Source organism: Alligator mississippiensis, chromosome 3, assembly GCF_030867095.1.
Source record: "Alligator mississippiensis isolate rAllMis1 chromosome 3, rAllMis1, whole genome shotgun sequence".
Classification (NCBI taxonomy): domain Eukaryota; kingdom Metazoa; phylum Chordata; order Crocodylia; family Alligatoridae; genus Alligator; species Alligator mississippiensis.
In genome coordinates, this window is record NC_081826.1 from 282,745,319 (window position 1) to 282,763,286 (window position 17,968).

The window sequence follows — 17,968 nt, forward strand, 5'->3', positions numbered from 1 at the left end:
ATTGAAAAGTAACTAACAATTAATTTTGGTGGCCCATATAACTCATACCTCCACTGACTGTAGATGATTGCTAACTATGCATCAAACAGGCAACATGCCTACTCATACCTTGCCTACTTACACAATTATTGCTCCTTTCCCCCTCTACATCAAACCACAAACAGGAGCTTTGTTCCTGAATTGTTTTAAGCTTAGAAACACATTTTCATCAGTCTGCCTTAACAGCATGCAGTTAGGAAAACCACTCACCATGAAAGAGAAGTTTGACAGGCAAGCAGAAAGGAAGCTTTTGTAAACTGGAAGTTAGGAGTATAGTTAAAATGTAGGTTTGCATTCACCTTCAGCAACCTCATCAAGTAGCACAGTAATCTTCTTGTCTTCTAACAAACGCTCCTTCAAGAACTTCATGAAAATCCCATTCGCCAAGCCAGAATGCTGAATTTCAAATGCTTCTGCTCCTTGGCATCTTTAAAACATGAGAAATATCAGAGCAAAGACAAAGCATAATAACAATGGGTGGTAAGTAACAAGGCCTGCCTGAAGGTGTAACGAATGCTATATAAAATAGGAACCTGAAGTATATGAAGGCTAGGTAGTGTGTACAGCCACTATGGTCTTTGTGGATAGGAAATACATTTACAAAACCCCTTCTATGAAGATCTTGGTCCAGATCCTTCTCTGTCACCGTCTTCAAATGGGTGCTAACTAAATGCAAGCCTATTCTACGCTGCGCAACAGCCCAAATTCCTTCTACATTTGGCCTGAACAGGTCCCTAGGTGACTAGATTTGGCTTACTGTGCATGTGCAGAATGAAACAATTACAGCAACACAGACCTCTAACTCCACCAATGCTCTGTTATAACCCAAATTTGTGATCAGAGAAAAAAACCCATGTGGGATGGCTCTAACTGTGGTGCCCACCTTCTTCCTTCCTCAATCACCTAGTGGCCTACCTACTTGCCCAGAACATAGGAGACTTGGGTTCAGTTTGCAGCCTAAGGGCAGTAGAATCCACATCTCTCACTTTTCTGGACAGTACTCTAGCCCCCAGACCAGGGCCTAGACAGGACTGACAACATCCTCCACCCCTCCTGTTGAAGTTGGGGCCAAAAGTAAGATTCTTAGGATGAGGACAACTCCAAGGAAGAGGGAACCACTCCTGTGAGGTGGGTACTGCCCTGAGATAGAGCAAGCCCTAGGTTCTGACCAGTGGTCCCTCTCAGCTGTGCAATGTACACGGCCACACAGGCACACCCGGCAGTGCAGCATGAGCACACCTGTGCAGCTTAGAGGGAATGCTGGTTCTGACCTCTCCACCTGCCTCCAATGCTGCACTTTATCTAAAGACTATTTAATGCAGAATGGAAAAATGATTCTGTAGAGTGGAACAGGATCTGCATCCGGAGGTTCACTATGCTGTCCAATGAAAGACTGGGAGAACTATATGCTTCCCTGGGGATTATTATCTTTAAGAAGACATGGAGCTGCTCTAATTAAATTGCCTGCATCATCTCATGTATTCAGTGTCCCACACTTAAAAGTGGTGGCAGGGGCACTTTATTTAAAGCTTGTTCGATAAGCTGTAGTTAAGATACCCCTACTGCCATTTTGAAGTGCGGGGACTGAAGATGCTGAGTCTGCTGTAATGTAGTGCTAATTAGCATGCTCCAACAGACTCATTTAATCAAGTCTGCTCCAATGCATGCTAATTAGTGTGCACTGGAGCAAGCATCGGCAAGTATAGGTGCCCTAAATGTCTAGTAGGTGGAGTGAGACATACTGAATCACAAGCCTGAGGTGAAGTCAAACCAAGTCTTATTAGAATCTAACATCTCAGAAAACAGTTACTTGTTGACAGCTTCTTATTTAAACGCATGAAAAACACCATAGCTAGGTATACCACCATGGAACTGCTGATCATGTAAACTTTAAATAACCTCTTAAGGTTTTTGAAAATACAGGAATTACCTTGTTCTCTGTGGTTTGTGAAGTAATAGCTTGTGGCCACTCAAGATGCCAGACCTCATTTTATTTATTTAAATAACACACACACACACACACACACACACACACAAAAAACTGGTTTCATATATATTTCATTGTTAAGCATGTATAGAGTTTATTTGCAAATTAAGTTTCTTTTGCCATTCAGTAAGAATGTGCAACAGGGCAGTTGGCATTTTTTCCTGTCCCCTCTCAGATATTGGCAGCTTAGTTTTGCATGCTGGTGGCAGAGGTCTGATTAGAGTCAATGGATCCCTCTGGATCTCAAATTGTTCAGTTCCCCTGTAATAGGCATCATGAGTGGCCAACCTATAGCACACACGCCACAGGTGGCATGGGCAGCCTCTTTGTGGCACACAGCAGATCAGGAAGGGGATTGGCAGCAGAGTGGCAGATAAGACAAGGAGCGGAAAGCAGAGCAGCAGGTCAGGCAGAGGAAGGGGAGAAGAGTGCCACTAGGGGAGAGGATTGAGGGCTAATATGTAGCACATCTGCCAAAAAGATTACCCTTTCTGACTGATGTACATGTTCCTATAAGAAGAAGTTTATATATTGCAAAGACACAGGGAATAACTAAAGAGCGTTGAAAGAAGAAGGGAACATTACAGGCTTGCAGAATGAGGCTTGCTAGCTTTTATGACAGCTTTTAATACCTTGGAATTATTAGAAACAAAATACAGATAGTCCTGGAGTTAATTATTAAAACAGCTTCAGGCAAGTGCCTCAACAACGTTAGGGAAATGGGCTGGACAGTTCACTGATATTAATGGCAATAGCTTGAATCTGGACGGCAGACTTCAACTCATGCAATATGCATATGATAATCATTACACTTCTAAACTTCCAAGCAATAATCAAGGACAATTTGAATAAGGCAAGTAAAGCCTAACCACCATGCCTTTCCTCCCACCCCACTGCTCTGCTATCCTTATACTAAAGGAAATAGGTTACAGGTGCTGTTAGAGTAAGAACACTTAAAGGACCTCAGTAATTTCTTCTGGCTTTAAATTTTTTTTGGGGGGGGGGGGGGAGGGAGGGGAGGAGAAGGTTCCTTACGTTGCATATCCAAAAACAATATTAGCTGTAACCTTCAGGGCATCCAGGATCAGAATGGTATCATCATATTCATTTCTACAATGAGAAGCAGACAAATGAGAAGGTGAAGCTGACAAAGAATAATAGCAACATAACTTCACAGTCATACAAGCGGATAACAGCATATGTTAGAGACACAGGGTAATCATTTTACAACCTCTCAGAATGAAACCATTGATAGATACAGAATTAACTACATCAGCGCTTTTATATAAGCAATACCTTTACATGAACAGTACTTGAGAGAGACAAGAGCCAAATGTTATGCATCATCTACTCACAGGCACATAATGTTAACTGCTACTGAATTTGACTAAAAGCCTACCAAAAAGAGTCTTCAATTCCCAGTAAAACTGTCAGTCATTTCACCTAATGAAATATTCGTGGGTTCTCTTGAGAAACATAGCTCCAGCCAGGTTGAGATGTGAAAAATCAAATCAAATATTTTGATGAATATTTCTCACTTGGCCAGAGGAACGTGGAGTTTAATTGAGCCACTGGTATTTCATTTGCAAAGAAGGTCGATGGGCCATGTTCATTGCTTTAATGTTCACACGCGTTTCTAGCTGCCTCCCCATTCCAAAAGCAGAGATGGTTTCTAGGTGAACCCACTTCTTTTCCCACCCATAAACTTGTGGCTATAAAACAGCTAAGCTTAGAGCAGGGGGCAGCAACCCCTGGCACACGTGCCGAGTGTGGCACGTGAGGCCATTTTGCTTGGCACGCCGCGGCCAGCTCTGGCTCCGGGAAGCTGCTGCCAGTGACTGAGCCCGAGCTGCTCCCACCAGGGCTTGCAGCGTCCCAGCTGCCTACTGGAGCAGTCCGGGATCCCGGATGGCAGCAGCTCCCCAGAGCCGGGTCGGCTGTAGCCAGGAGGCTGCAAACAGCTGTGCCGGGTTCATCAGCTTTGTGCCAGGAGCGGGGCTGTGCCGCCTCAGGCCCTGCCCCCACCGCCTGCTCTGAGGCACACTTGCTCATGCCGATGCAGAGCTGGTGCCAAAGCCCGGCACAGCTGTTTGGAGTCTCCCAGCTGCAGTCACCCCGGCTCTGGGGAGCTGCTGCCAGCTGGGATCCCGGGCTGGTCCCAGCAGGCAGCTGCAAGCCCTGCTCGGAGCAGCCCGGGCTCCAGCAGCTACCCAGAGCCGGGGTAGCTGCTGGCAGCCGCAGAGCTCGGGCTAGGGGGCAGAGGCTTTGGGTGGGGGGCAAGGGGCAGAAGCAAGGCATCCTGCCACGTACCCCTTGCCCTCATTTTGTTTTCTGCCATGGCGGCTCTCCGACACCTTCCGAGGTAGGCATTATGGTGTTTTTCAGCACTCCGGCCAAAAAACATTGCCTACCCCTGGCTTAGAGCAATGAGGTCTGTCGTCTTTTCACTTTCCCTATCCCAATCATGGGAGAAAAAAAAAAACTCATGAAATGTTTCTTGGAAGTTGTGGCTATGTATTAAGAAGCAGAAATCCTACCTTTTACGACACATATCCAGTAAAAACACATTGAGTCCAGTCTCTTTTTCTTGCATCAGTTTGAGGATATTCTGTACACACAAACAGTTGGCAGACCGGTAGGGATTTGGAGCATCAATAGGGACCATGAAACTGTTCCCATAGTTTTCATAGCCATGGCCAGCATAATATAATAAACCTGAAAGATGAAAGTCAACATGATGGAGAACATACTGGAAGACCACTATGTACTTTCACCGGGCTAGGACTTCATACAGTACGTTTACAGCATGCGTTTGGAGAAACTGAGACATTTTTGCTGACACGGATACTATTCTGATTCATAAATCACGAATGACTGGGAAGAAAGCCAAAACAGGAGCAGGCAATTGTCAGCTCTATTATAAGTAAATATGACATCAAGAGTTTGGTTGAACAAAATAGCTTTTAAAAGGACACTAGGTCCACATGAAATATCACTTTATACTTACAAGGTACTCACTAACATAATGAGCAGCGAATACAAAAATCTAAACACAAATACTTTCAAAAAATCCTTTTAACAACTGCAGCGTGCTGTACATGAAGAGTTAAACTTGGCATATGCAGACAAGCAGCTGTACTAATGTGCAAAATCAGTTCCTGTATATATGCACCTGCAGAGCTTCAAGTAGTTGATCCAGATTTAATCTTGGACTGTAAAGAAAAACACTGAATTACGTGTTACACTTACAACTACAAACAGTTTAGCAGGAAAGAGGTAGTCAGCTTAAAAATGATATTTGTCTGAAAATATTTCCATATTAATGCCCAATGTAATCCTAAGGTTGTACTAACAAAACAAAAACACCAGAACCAATTATTGTTCCAGTTTCTTCAATTCCTAAATTTGACAGTTATTTGCATATTTTCAGTTTCATGGTTTCTGATGTATTAGTCAATTGTTCCATTTGTTTTTGTTGGCATTTCTTATAAAAACAGGGGAAAGAACTATTCTATGATACAGAAAGATACTATCATATATCACAAGGACTGGCAGGAATAAGGGACAGGTTGCTATTTTTAGAGTACTTATAAATGTTTGTTTTTTTCAATTGATCATCTCTCAAGGGTTGGGTTTGGTTTTTTTTATAGTTCAGATCCATCACTGCTATATGGTTCTGCTGAATAAACAATTTGTTTCAAATTGAATACTTGCATAGACATATCAGGATATCATCTTAAAACAGGATTAGAATAAAATTTAGTGAACAATTATTTGCAATGCTTTCATGCTCACAAAATTCTACAAACATTTGACAGTTTTGTATAGTAAAATAATTTTTCTCTATATGATTTAGAAAATGTTTGCTGATCTTTAAATAGCAATTACTGTCTAAGCCTTTGAGTTTGTCTATTATGAATAAAATACTTTGTGTCTAATACTAACAAGACAGTGAAGTCAGTTTGCAATAAGGTGGTATGATCTCAGCATTAAAACAGGAACATTGACAGTCACTTCAATTTCCACCTATTGTAAAATCCTTGTGGTAAGTTAAATTATAGCTTCATAGTAGCTAGGGTCAGGAGGGACCTGAATAGATCATCTAGCCTGACCCCCTGCCACAGGCAGGACTGAATGCTGGGTTCACAAGACCCCAGACAGGTGATCGTCCAACCTCCTCTTGAATATGCCCAAGGTAGGGGCGAGGACCACCTCCCTGGGAAGTTGGTTCCAGATTTTGGCCACCCTAACTGTAAAATATTGCCTTCTGATCTCTAACCTAAACCTGTTCTCCATCAGCTTATGACCATTGTTCCTTGTCACCCCAGGTGGTGCTGGGGAGAAAAGGGCTCTGCCTATTTGCTGTTGATCCCCCCAATGAGCTTGTAGGCAGCCACCAGGTCCCCTCTCAGCCTCCTCTTGCTGAGGCTGAATAGGTTCAGGTCCTTCAGTCTCTCCTCGTAGGGCCTGTCCTGCTGCCCTCTCACCAAGCGGGTGACCCTCCTCTGAACCCTCTCCAGGCTGGCCACATCCCTTTTGAAGTGCGGCGCCCAGTACTGGACGCAGTACTCCAACTGCGGCCTGACCAAAGTCGCACAGAGGGGGAGGATCACCTCTCTGGACCCGCTTGAGATGCACCTTTGGATACATGACAAGGTATGGCTGGCCTTGCTGGCTGCGGTCTGGCACTGGCGGCTCGTGTTCATCTTGGAGTCAATAATGACTCCAAGATCCTTTTCCACCTCTGTGCTTTCAAGAGGGGAACTCCCCAGCCTGTATGTATGCTGTGGATTCCTTCTCCCAAGGTGCAGCACCCTGCATTTGTCTACGTTGAACCCCATCCTATTCTCATCTGCCCACTTTTGTAGTCTGTCTAAATCTAGTTGCAGCCTCTCTCTCCCTTCAAGTGTGTCCACCTCGCCCCACATCTTAGTGTCATCAACAAACTTGGACAGTTCTTGTGCATGTTTGCATCACAGGTTTATATAACCAAGTAACTTTCCCACTTCTTGTTCCTGGAACTGTCTTAACTTTATTATTGAAGGATGCAGTTTTAAGAGGAACTTTAGTCATAAATTCCCATAGTCTATGAATCAGAGATGTAAATTGGTGCAAGTGAACTGAAGTCAAAAGATATATGATAACTTATGCTAGCCAGAGATCTGGTCCTGCCCTAGTAAAGGCAATTCTGAAACATCTCTCACCCTAAGATTTGATCACCCATTGCCTTACAATAGACTGCATTTAAAACACTGAAATACCCTATTTTAAAGCCAGCTTTTATACTGTGATGCACCTAAACCTTCATTTTATCTACTTGAAACAAAAAGAAACAAAACAACACTTCAACTTAATTACAGTCCTGTGCATTTTATCATGGTCAACACCAAGAGACTGGACATGATACTTTGAACCCTCCATTTCAGTTATTCATAACATCTCCTTAAAATCTCTATTGAGACCTTGAAAATCTCTCCATTCAATAAGCACAGCTTACAACTCTTACTGGAAGACTCCAAACCTACAGTTCAGAGTAAAGATAAGCATATGAAAAGCAAGTATAAAGCAACTTGGGACCAAAAAATTGTTTGCACAACACTTGATGCTATTAAAAGCTGTCTAATCTTCAAGCGACTGACAGTAGCTTCACTCAAATAAGTTAAGATTTGAAAGGGCATACAATTTTTACAACATCTAATTAAAACAATTTAAGCAATAAGCTAATATTAGTAAATTAAATACAAGATTCCAGTTCTCACATATGACTGGCATGTGTGGGCCGAACACCTATCAACAGGCCCCTTGCACCTGATGCACAGCCTGTTGAAATTAAAGGAAACTTTTCAGTGGACTTCAGGTGTAGTGCTAAATTAGTAGGTGCACATACTCGAGATTATACCGCTCCAAGTCTCAGTGCCCATGAGTAAAGATTTAATACAGTTATCAGTCTCTTGGAAAGCAATTCTAATTGACATTAATGTCATTAGAGGAAATTTTAAAACTATTAAAGTTTTAATATTGGATATGGCTTAGCTGACATTTAACAAGGACCATTATTAAATGATAAAAACTAATTTGCAATAAAAATAAAAACACAATAAAATTAGTCAAGATGAACATTTCCCTGTATTAAAAGGCACTTATTGCTTTCATTTAGATTTGATACAATTTAATTTTCAAAATTAAATGTTAAGCTTGCTTAAAATTTATAAAAATGAAGATAGAGATCTTAAGTTTTATTAATGAAAAACAATCTTATAGATTTACTAATTAATTTGACAGTAATAGAAGTAAATCCAAGCTATTGTGAGAAAGCTACATGCTGTTATTTTATGATACTATAGAAAGAGGACATTTCCAAAAGCTCATCACATGGCTTCAGTAACAAGCTTCATGTGTCACCTTCATTAAGAACACATCAGATCTAACTGAAGATGCAAACGGTTACAGTATTTAATTTCCCCAAACACAAACAACCTCTGTAATGCTGCATGCCTATTACTTCAATATTGAGAATGCTACTAATGCTTTACACATATACACGGGAGGCCTGGGCTTCACTAGAGAGTTTCACTAGCACAGCTAAGTTGGTTAAGAGAGGGATGGGGAGAAGCAGCAACAGACATCTCACTCCTAACCAAAATAACCAAGCCAACAAAAGACCTGGTATAGATGCAGCTATACCAGCGGTATGCCTTATTCCATTCAAGCAGCAAAAGAAATATTTGCAAACATAAGCTGCATCTCTGGTAAAGATCCTCTTGTATATCTATAAATAAAACCTTTTAATGGAGCTTATCAATGCCCCAATACATGCTTTAGGGCAAACAAATCAAGATAGACTTTACCTTCATTTGAAAGCCTAGTATTGACTTTGATAGGACTGAAGCACAGGTTTGCAGTTAAGTACATGCTTAAGTGCTTCCTGAAACAGAGTCTGAAGCTGTTTGATCACCTGAAGTATCCACACCCTTTTCTGGCCCACTAGGTTTTAAGTACATTCTTACATTCACTCCCATCCTAGCCAGGACTAAATGAAAAGCTGAAAAATATTCCTTGGGAGAATGGCGTTCCTAGATGTTATGGCACAATGTAGAAACATGTCTTTGTCATCTCACCTAGGACTGTGGACAGACATAACGCTAACTGCTCTGAAAGCTGTGGGAGCAGGGACACTTACCACACAGGAGCTGAACCAATACAAGCCTTTTATATCTGTCCGCTCTTCAATGAGCAAGGGTTTTTTTGATTATATATTTTACTGGACCAAGTGGAACAGGTTTAAACGTTACAGTGTAAACTGTAAAGCAGTTTTCAAAGTGTTTCAATTATTCACCTGTCTACCCCCTATGTCCAATTTAAAATAAAAATCTTTCATAGATTTTTTGCTGTAACTTCTGGTGTCCAATGAGGTGCATGTATGAGGACTTAGCTGCTCATTCTTCGGTTATTCAACAGTTACCTTCACACCCACAGGCTCAGAAAAAGGAGAAACGTTATGTGATTAATGAAATTCAGGGTTGAACACTGAACAAAATTCAGGAAAGAAGACATAAGAGGTCTCAGCCATAAACTTGCAGGGTGATAGACCACATCAACTGCAGGGAGTATGAGACCACATCTAAAGTGGCACAGCAGAGTGGTTAAGGGGTTTCATTATAGCTCCAGGTGAGCAAGTTCAAACCCCGCTCTGGATCTGCACTGAAACATGTGCCATTTGTCCTGTGATGCCAGCTGACCCAGAAGTAAATGGATCCTGTTCACTGGGCTTGGGGAGTCAAAGGCAGCCAGATGTGACATTAGGCATGTTTTTCCTTAATGCATCTCAATATCACCTGTATCAAGCCACCTGCAAATGTTCTCCCTGCACATAGCTAAATATAGTATGGTCATGAGATCATCACCACAGTATTCAGTGCAGTGAGTTATTGCCAATAATGCATATTATCTACAAACTAGCTTCACGACCAAAAATCATGTGTACTTGCACCACTGATTGATCAGTTTCTTTTGGACTGGACTGGCCTGTTTTTAGCAGATACTACCACATTTATTTGAATCTAAGACAAGGTATTTTCCTCCATTCAGCATGGGAGGGAAACTCTAATCTTAGTTTTGAGTACAGGCCAGGCAAGCAGCTTCTGGGGCTCTGAACAGGGCCAGGGTGGTTCATGCAGCAAGTACAGGGTACATGGAGTGGGGCACGCAGTGCAGAAGGGAGCACAGGGAAAGGACACATGGTGCTGGGAGGAGCGCAGGTAAAGGGGCATGTGGTGCTTGAGGGAGCACAGAGGAAGGGACACACAGAGCAAGATGAGTACAGGGAAAGGACATGGGGGAAGGGGGTACATGGAGAAGGGGGAGCATGAGGAAGGGGTACACAGTGTAGCAGGAGCATGGGGAAAAGCGCACAGAGCAGGGAGGAGAATGGGGAGCTGTTGCTGGTGCCATCACTACTGCCCAGTGCTCCATGCTCCTGGCAGAGACAGAGCCAGAATAGCTGCAAAGGTAAAGTGGGTGGTAGGGGGTGAGAGCAGGGAAATAGAGCATGGACAGGAGGGGGACAAGAGGCAGAAGGAAGAAGGCATGGGGTGGGGGAGGGGGCAAGGGGCCACTGCTTTCCCTGCAGCAGTGGTGGAGGGTGATGAATTTAAAAGGACCCTCCAATAACTAGTTTCTAGACATGGAAAATTAAAACTAATTTATAAAATGTCCATGTCCAGAATGTAACAATTGGGAGTGTTGCCTTAAATTCAAAGTAGTTTTGGATTTGGGTAAATATGGCAGTAGGCATATAGTAGCTGACACAATAGAATTTGAACATCTGATACATTTTTAAGTGAAGCAGAACACGTAGATGTGCACACATGCACATGTGTGATTACATACTTGCTTGAAATATCACAAAAATATAAAAAGTAACTGTAAAATATCAAAGGATTCTGCTGTCATTTACAGCAGAACAAGTCACTATTAACTTCCAGAAGCTGATGGAACTATACCAAGATGTGAATGAGAACAACCCCTACATTTAGCGAATCTTTTCTGTTTCTGGCATTAGATGCGAGGGAGTCACCCAATTCACTAGACAGGCTCTACACCAAAGCCAAACAGTTCACCATTTCATGTCTACTGATTAGCCCTGGCCTTGCTTCAAACATGGTATTTAAAATCACATACAACTTTCAGTATGCTAACAGCTCCAGCAAACTCAGTCAGTCCTCTGATTCTGTTTGTTAACATTTTAGGCTTTCGTATTTCTGGGCCAAATTAAGGCCTTGTTCAGTTTAGAATGAAGTCCAGACTAAATAACCATGTGCACAGGTCTGTATTCAAGAGCTCTGGTCTTGTACAGTGTCAGTGTTTTAATATTAATCAGTTTTTCCAAGAGAAAAAGTGAACAATACATGATAGGTGCTTGAGGGCCAGCAGTGTCTGCACTAAGCTATGTTGTCCACGTTCCTTAAGCTCTTCTCCGCAATTTCCCTTCTGGGACTGACTAATCTCTGGTTTCTTGGGTTAGTTCCCAGTGCTCCCAGTTTACCTTTAATTACATTACTTTCATAAAACAGGCAGGAATTGGAAACCAGGAAGCAAGGACAGACCATTATCTGTCAACTCCCTTCAAAGCGATGAAAAAAAAAATAAAAAAATCACCAATTAGAATGAAGGTCGAGGGCACCAGAATACTCCAAGCAGTGCGCTCTCTCAGCTTTCTATGTCCAAAGTTCCTTTCTCACTGATCTACACTTGGGCTTTGTGACCCTAATACACTTTTTGCACCTCACCTGCTTTTGCCCATCATTTCCCTCTCTGTATGGAACAGCAGTCACTGTTGTGTAAGGATATGGGATCAGGCTGCAGAGAGCAAAGTTCATTCTCCATTTTGGAAGCTGGAGCTCTGGACTATAGGGGGAGAGGGCAAGACCAGACCAGGCAGTTCAGGCCACCACTCAATACAGCAATGAGAAGACTGCAGCATGTATAAATCCAAACATTTATTTACTAAATACTGAACTTTGTTCCCTCAATGCACATGCTTTCCCCATCCTTAGCAATTTTATCCCCCGCCCTTTTTGACTCTCTCTTTTCTAGTTTTTTTAAGCTTATTTTCTTTATTTAATTTTTTCTTTCTGCCCTCCCCTCAATTGCTCGTCCTTGCTCCACCACTGCGAAGCCCTTGGTTTTCAGAATCAAAGAAGCCTCTCTTACTGCCTGTCGAGTCTTTCCCTAGTTTCTCATACTCATATTCTCTCCCATTCTCCTTACTGCCCTTCTTTCCTTTGCCTTGTTCATTCCCTAGTTTTTTTCTTTTTCACTCTCTTCTTCTTATCTACTCTTTCTATTTTTCCTCTTCTACTCTTCTTCTCACTGCAATCTTTATAAGACACGAAAAATTTGCCAATAACTTAAAAAAAAAACCAACCCAACAATCAGGATCACCAGAGCACCCATCTGCCAGCAATCTGATAAACCTGAAATTATTTTCTACTACAGGAAAAAGATCAGGCTTAATAACTGAATGGGCAGGCAGGAATTCACTAAAATCACATAAAAACCTTCCTGTAATTATGGGCCATGAGCAGATTTGGAAAAAGATCTTTCCTTAAAAATCAAGTTGATTTCTGCCACCATAGTTCTCCTTTCCTCTACAGCCTCCCTTTTCCACATGCAGAAAATGCTTAACAGGATCAGACATAAATGTCCATCCACTTGAGTACCCAGTCTCTGAAAGTGGCTATTACCTAAGCAATGCTGTAGCAAGGGAGGGGAGGGGGCCAGTGGGGTGACCGCCCCAAGCACTGAAGCAAAGGGGCGCCAACAAGCGCTGCCCAGCCAGGGTGGGGTGTGGGACGGAGCCGTGAGCAGCTCGTTGCGGGGGAAGAGGTACAGGGACAGGGGAAGGGCAGCTCCTGCTGCTGAATGTAGTCCTAGACAAGCATGGGAAGGGGGGGGGGGGTGTCCCAAGGATCTGTGCACAGGACGAGGGCAGGCTGCCACTGCGGGCTTTACCCCCGGTGCCAAACTTCATTGCTACAGCACTCTATCTAAGGCCCCAGAGGTGTCATAACTCTGTAGGCGTATGTGCGGTAATCTGCCATCTTCATTAGCCTCAGCCTGGTTTCTAATAATTAAAGATTGGCTTTATATTCCTTCCAAAATTGTCACCATCAACTAGGACAGTACTAGATATTATATACTTATTGCTATAATTATCCAGTCTCTCTTTTCACTGCATGGTGCCACAGGAAGCCTGTAGTTCAAGAACTGACAACAGTTCCATTCTCACTGGGCTGTCTTTTAGGAATACCAGGCATCACGCCCAAAGCTGTTCCAGCAACTCTACAGTAAAAGTTAGATGGAGAAAACTTGCCAGCCTGATGAACTATGGACATGTAGTCCTGGCTTCAGGAGCTTACAGGGACTTTCCTCTATGGTAAGTATATAGGAGAGGTAGTTAGCCATGTTGGTCTGAAGTCAGACAGAAGGCAGGGTAGATTTGCACCTTTATGGCCTAACTAAATCATATATACATATTTTCCCACCTAACATATAATATATAGAAGCAATACTTAAGGTACTTGTCCTGAAAGCCTCATTCCTTATAAGCTTGTTATGAGCAATAAGCCACTATGCAATTTGGAATGTATAACACTGCCATGCAGACAACAGAAAACTCATGAGCCAGGAGGAACAAACTCTATACAATGTATCCAATACCCATCTTACTATTCCTTAGTAGTATGGAAACTTGGGCTCATAGGCCCCGAGAGTTTGATTTATTTAAAGGTACTGCTGTAAAAATAATTGCACACAAAGTTTCAATGTATAAAGACTGTTAAACCTGTAAAGACAAGCACTCAAAAGTTACAAAATGCCCAAACAACTTTATCATCCTCTAATTACATGACTACAGAATATGATTTCCACTGAGAAAAACATAATCAAAAGAGTCAGAATACCAAAGTAGGTCAATTTATAATGGCAACCAGATTTAATGTCACAGCGCAAGCAACTGAATTAGATAGGTGATGAGCACTCAGCATCAAGTATTAAAAATGCAATAGCCAGTAAATGTACTAAGCTCCAAGTCAGAAGTGAACTATATGGATGCAACATCTGATAACAGACATCCAGGATGCCTTATTAGAAGTACCATCACAAGTACCTTTGAGAAGATTAAAGTCCTTCATAGAAATTAACGTTTTAAATGACCTTCTGAGTTATTACAAAAACAGACAGATTATCTTTCAGTGTTTAAAAGATAGGCTGCTACATCTCTTATCTCACTTGCAAATGGTGAATGCAGTAATTCTGCACTGCACTGAACAGTCTACATTAAAGGAACTAGAGTATAGAGACAGTCATCAATTTGTTTATCAGTTCTTCTCTTAAGGAACAGTATCTGAAATGCCACTTTCCTGGCAGTAAGTAGTAATTACGCAATGTCACGGTAAGTATCATGCATGTGTGTAAAAGGACAAAATGGAGTAGCAGCTGTGCCTCTTGTGTTTGGAGCTGTGCCTGCTAAAAAGCAATAAAGCACTAGCAATTTACAGACTGACAGCATCTTTTATATGTTTCTGAGATGTTAATAGCCTCTATCTAAAGTAAATAAAATGACCATTTAAATGACAAATTAGTTTATGAAGGTTTAATGCTAAATGTTACTGGGGAAATGGCACACTGGTCTTTCATACAGATAAACACCTGGCAACACAAAAGCTAAACTGTAAAATGCACTTTGTGAGAGCTCTCACACTGACTCTGGGAGAATGGCAAAGCTTCATCACTATTTTTTTTTAATTTCTGTCAAAAACAAAGTAAACAGGAAGCCCTAAAAAGGAATAAAAGTCTTTAGCATACTCAAATGCATAACACCCAACACAAGGTAAATCTACTTCACATGGAAAGAAAATGAAAATGCTGCCATCAGAAAAATCTAGTGAACTTTACTGCTATAATAAATCATGTCAATGTGAATCCTGGTGCCGATACATCAATGGTGAAAGACATGCTGAATACCAGATCAGGCAGCCCTACATGTAGCAAGCGTCAGGTGTCACACTAATATAAAAACCACATTAAGAAATAAATTTCACCTTTAAACCTGTTCATGTAGACATCAGCTAAAGCTTTTTCTTGGACAGATTTACCTTAGGGTATATTCTGATTGCTTTATATAGGCTATTCTAGTCTATGCTCTAGGGGCTTTTTTTGTGGGGGGGCAGAGGGGGAGGAGAGAGAGATGTAGTGAGGGGTAAAGTGGGATGGAAGGGACAAAGAAAAGTCATTTTATACAGAGATAGTATTTAACAACAAAAAATTCTAGCCAGTCACAGTGGTAGATCCTTTAGACAATTCAGGATGCCCTGTACTCAATAAAAAAAAAGTAAAGATTTTGGCTGAATTGCTTGATTTCATTCATTCAGCCCTAGCCGGCCCTTCAAGATGAGGCTTAGAAGGGGCAGATCCATTTTCCATGTCCCAGAATCCTCTCAAGAAAAATGCCATGCAACTTGCAAATACTTTTAAGCACTCCACTTCTGGATCTGAGTGAGGACCCACACTTAAGACCATGTTTTCGTGACAAAAGCTCAGCAAAAACTAGCATATAATTAGGAACCTACCGAAATAGCGATTTCACACTTTTCGCGGAAAACACTAAATCGAGGGTCTTCCGTGAAAAATGGCAGGTCTCCGAGATTTTTGTGGGATCACTTAGAAAAACAAACAAACAAACAACTAGCTTACTAGCAAGCAAAGAAAAGAGCGGGGAGCCCTGCAGCCTTGGAGCACATGGGGCGAGGGGGAGTTAATGAGGGGCTGAACCTGCGCCTCGGGCTCAGTACAGGTGCCAGTCCAGGGCCAGTGGGGAAGCGAAAGGGCTGCAGCATCACCTTTGAGGCAACCAGAGTCATGCTGCAGCTTGAGGAGGATGAAGAGCGAGAAGAAATCCTTCAAGGAAGCAAAATTTATTTCAGCTCTGGATCATGTAAGGCAGTATCCCCTTCAGGGGCCTTGCAAGCAGATGGAGAAAAATTGCTCTGTACTACTTGCAACGTGACTCTGGATGTGACAAGGAAAAACAGTATAGGTCAATTGACACTTAAGAGTCTGAGGTGCATATGAAGTAAAAGGTTCCTGCAGAGGCTGAAGGTCAGATCAAGAAACAAGCAAGCATGTCCTTGCTCTTTAAAAGGACCTTGGAAAACAGTTTGGCAAGGCAAGTGGCGACATTTTCCCTTATGCAGGCTTTCACAGCAGCAAATATCCCACTGGAAAAAACTGATCACCCCAAGTTAAGAGACTACCTTATACAAATGTGCCAAATGCTGAATGTTTCCCATGTGCAAGACTATCTCCAAGCAGTGATTACTTGCATGTACAGTCCACAAAGTCTGCATTGGCAGTGTAGCAATCCATCTCCATTGTGGCTGATGGGAGTCCCCGACCCTCAAGATAACTATGTGCAGCACATTTTATTTGGGGAGCTGGACAGACCGGGACCTGCCTGTTTTTCAAATGGAGCTGGTCCACCTCATGTCTGTCAAGTTTTCTACTGTGGCTCAGGCCGTAGCGAAGGCTGTTGTCAACTACAGCTCAGAATTTAACAAGATCTCAGCATTTGTCTGACAGCGCCATGCATATGAGGAGGGGTGTAGGTTGTACCTGTGTTAATCTAAGGACGTAGGCAGACAAGGTTCTTTGGGTGAATCTTTTATTAGACCAATTTAAATAGTTGGAGAAAAATTTTAAGCAAGCTTTCAGGTTTAAAAACCCTTCGCCAGGCTGACAAGAAAACCACTCTCCCTCCAATCTCTCAGTCCTGATCCTCAAAGGAAACTTACACAACACTTCCTAGAGACGAGCCTACAAACTCCACTTCATCAACCTCCTGGATACTAAAAATCATGGACTACATATAGACATTGGATTTATGACACATTATAACCTTCCTGACATCTGACTCCCCAGGCACCTCTCCACTGTCTAACTGCTACATTCATTCCCCTTTTCCACCCCCTCAGTCTGTCTCACCCACTGACTCCAAGTTACATCTTCACCGATGCCCTTTCTTGCATGCAGCCCAGCCTCTGGCTTCTTTACTATTCATTCCATCCAGGAAGAGCACACACTAACCGCAGAGGCGTCCTCAGCCTGACAAATGGTTTTTAAACCCAAAAGCTCGCTTAAAATTTTTTCCCAGCTATTTAAGTTGGTCTAACAAAAGATATCAGATTCACACAAAGAGCATTGTCTGCCTATGTATATGTGGAAGACTTTTTCTGATGTGCCTCATGGAATGAAGCACAATGCAGTTCATGTCACCTGCAATGTGGACACTCTGTCTTTAGTAAATGACATCTGATGCAAGCAGTTCCCCAATGTGGATAGCCTGGTTTCCTCCTTCAAGACAGCCTTCAAGCACTTTCCAGGTACAGGGAGTCCCTTTCCAGTCAAAGTGGGGACCCACATGTGATGGTCCCTGCCACCAGAGCCTGTGCTCACAAGGTGGAATTTGTGGTTCAATGTGGTCTGTTACCACAAGACTATGCAGCACTAACAGCAATGTGTGTCCAAGAAAACCCACCTGGCACACAGTGCATGCTTAAGTTACATGATCTCCTGGAACAAGGAGACATTCAAGATCAAGTGAATTTTGTGGCAGAAAATGCCAACTGGTTCATGGTAACGTGGTTTGAAGGCCAACAAGCTGTGATCCACCATGCACACACCAAGCTGATGGATTTGATGAGTTGGGTCAAAGAAATGGCATCACAAGGACTATCAAGCTGTCATCATTAAAACCAGCAGAGAAGAGCCCTGTCCTAGACAATAGCCATGAAGTTTAACCAGTACTACAAGTACAGCCTGTCACTACCACGGCAGCTCAAACAACCAGTTGTCTCCTTCCTTAGTGCTTTTCACGTTTTTGAC

General features: G+C 42.4%; 1 protein-coding gene across 2 annotated transcripts in view; it reads right to left on the reverse strand.

The window, feature by feature from the left end:
• The window catches only part of MALT1 (MALT1 paracaspase), a 71,572-nt gene that overhangs the window by 11,510 nt on the left and 42,094 nt on the right, over positions 1 to 17,968 (reverse strand). For both annotated transcript variants that reach the window (XM_019496108.2, XM_014594107.3), the window contains 3 exons: positions 4,564 to 4,741; positions 3,062 to 3,136; positions 339 to 466 (listed from right to left, as the gene is read on the reverse strand). In XM_019496108.2, the coding sequence (XP_019351653.1) occupies positions 339 to 466; positions 3,062 to 3,136; positions 4,564 to 4,741 (381 nt within the window). The remainder of the gene's footprint in view (positions 1 to 338; positions 467 to 3,061; positions 3,137 to 4,563; positions 4,742 to 17,968) is intronic.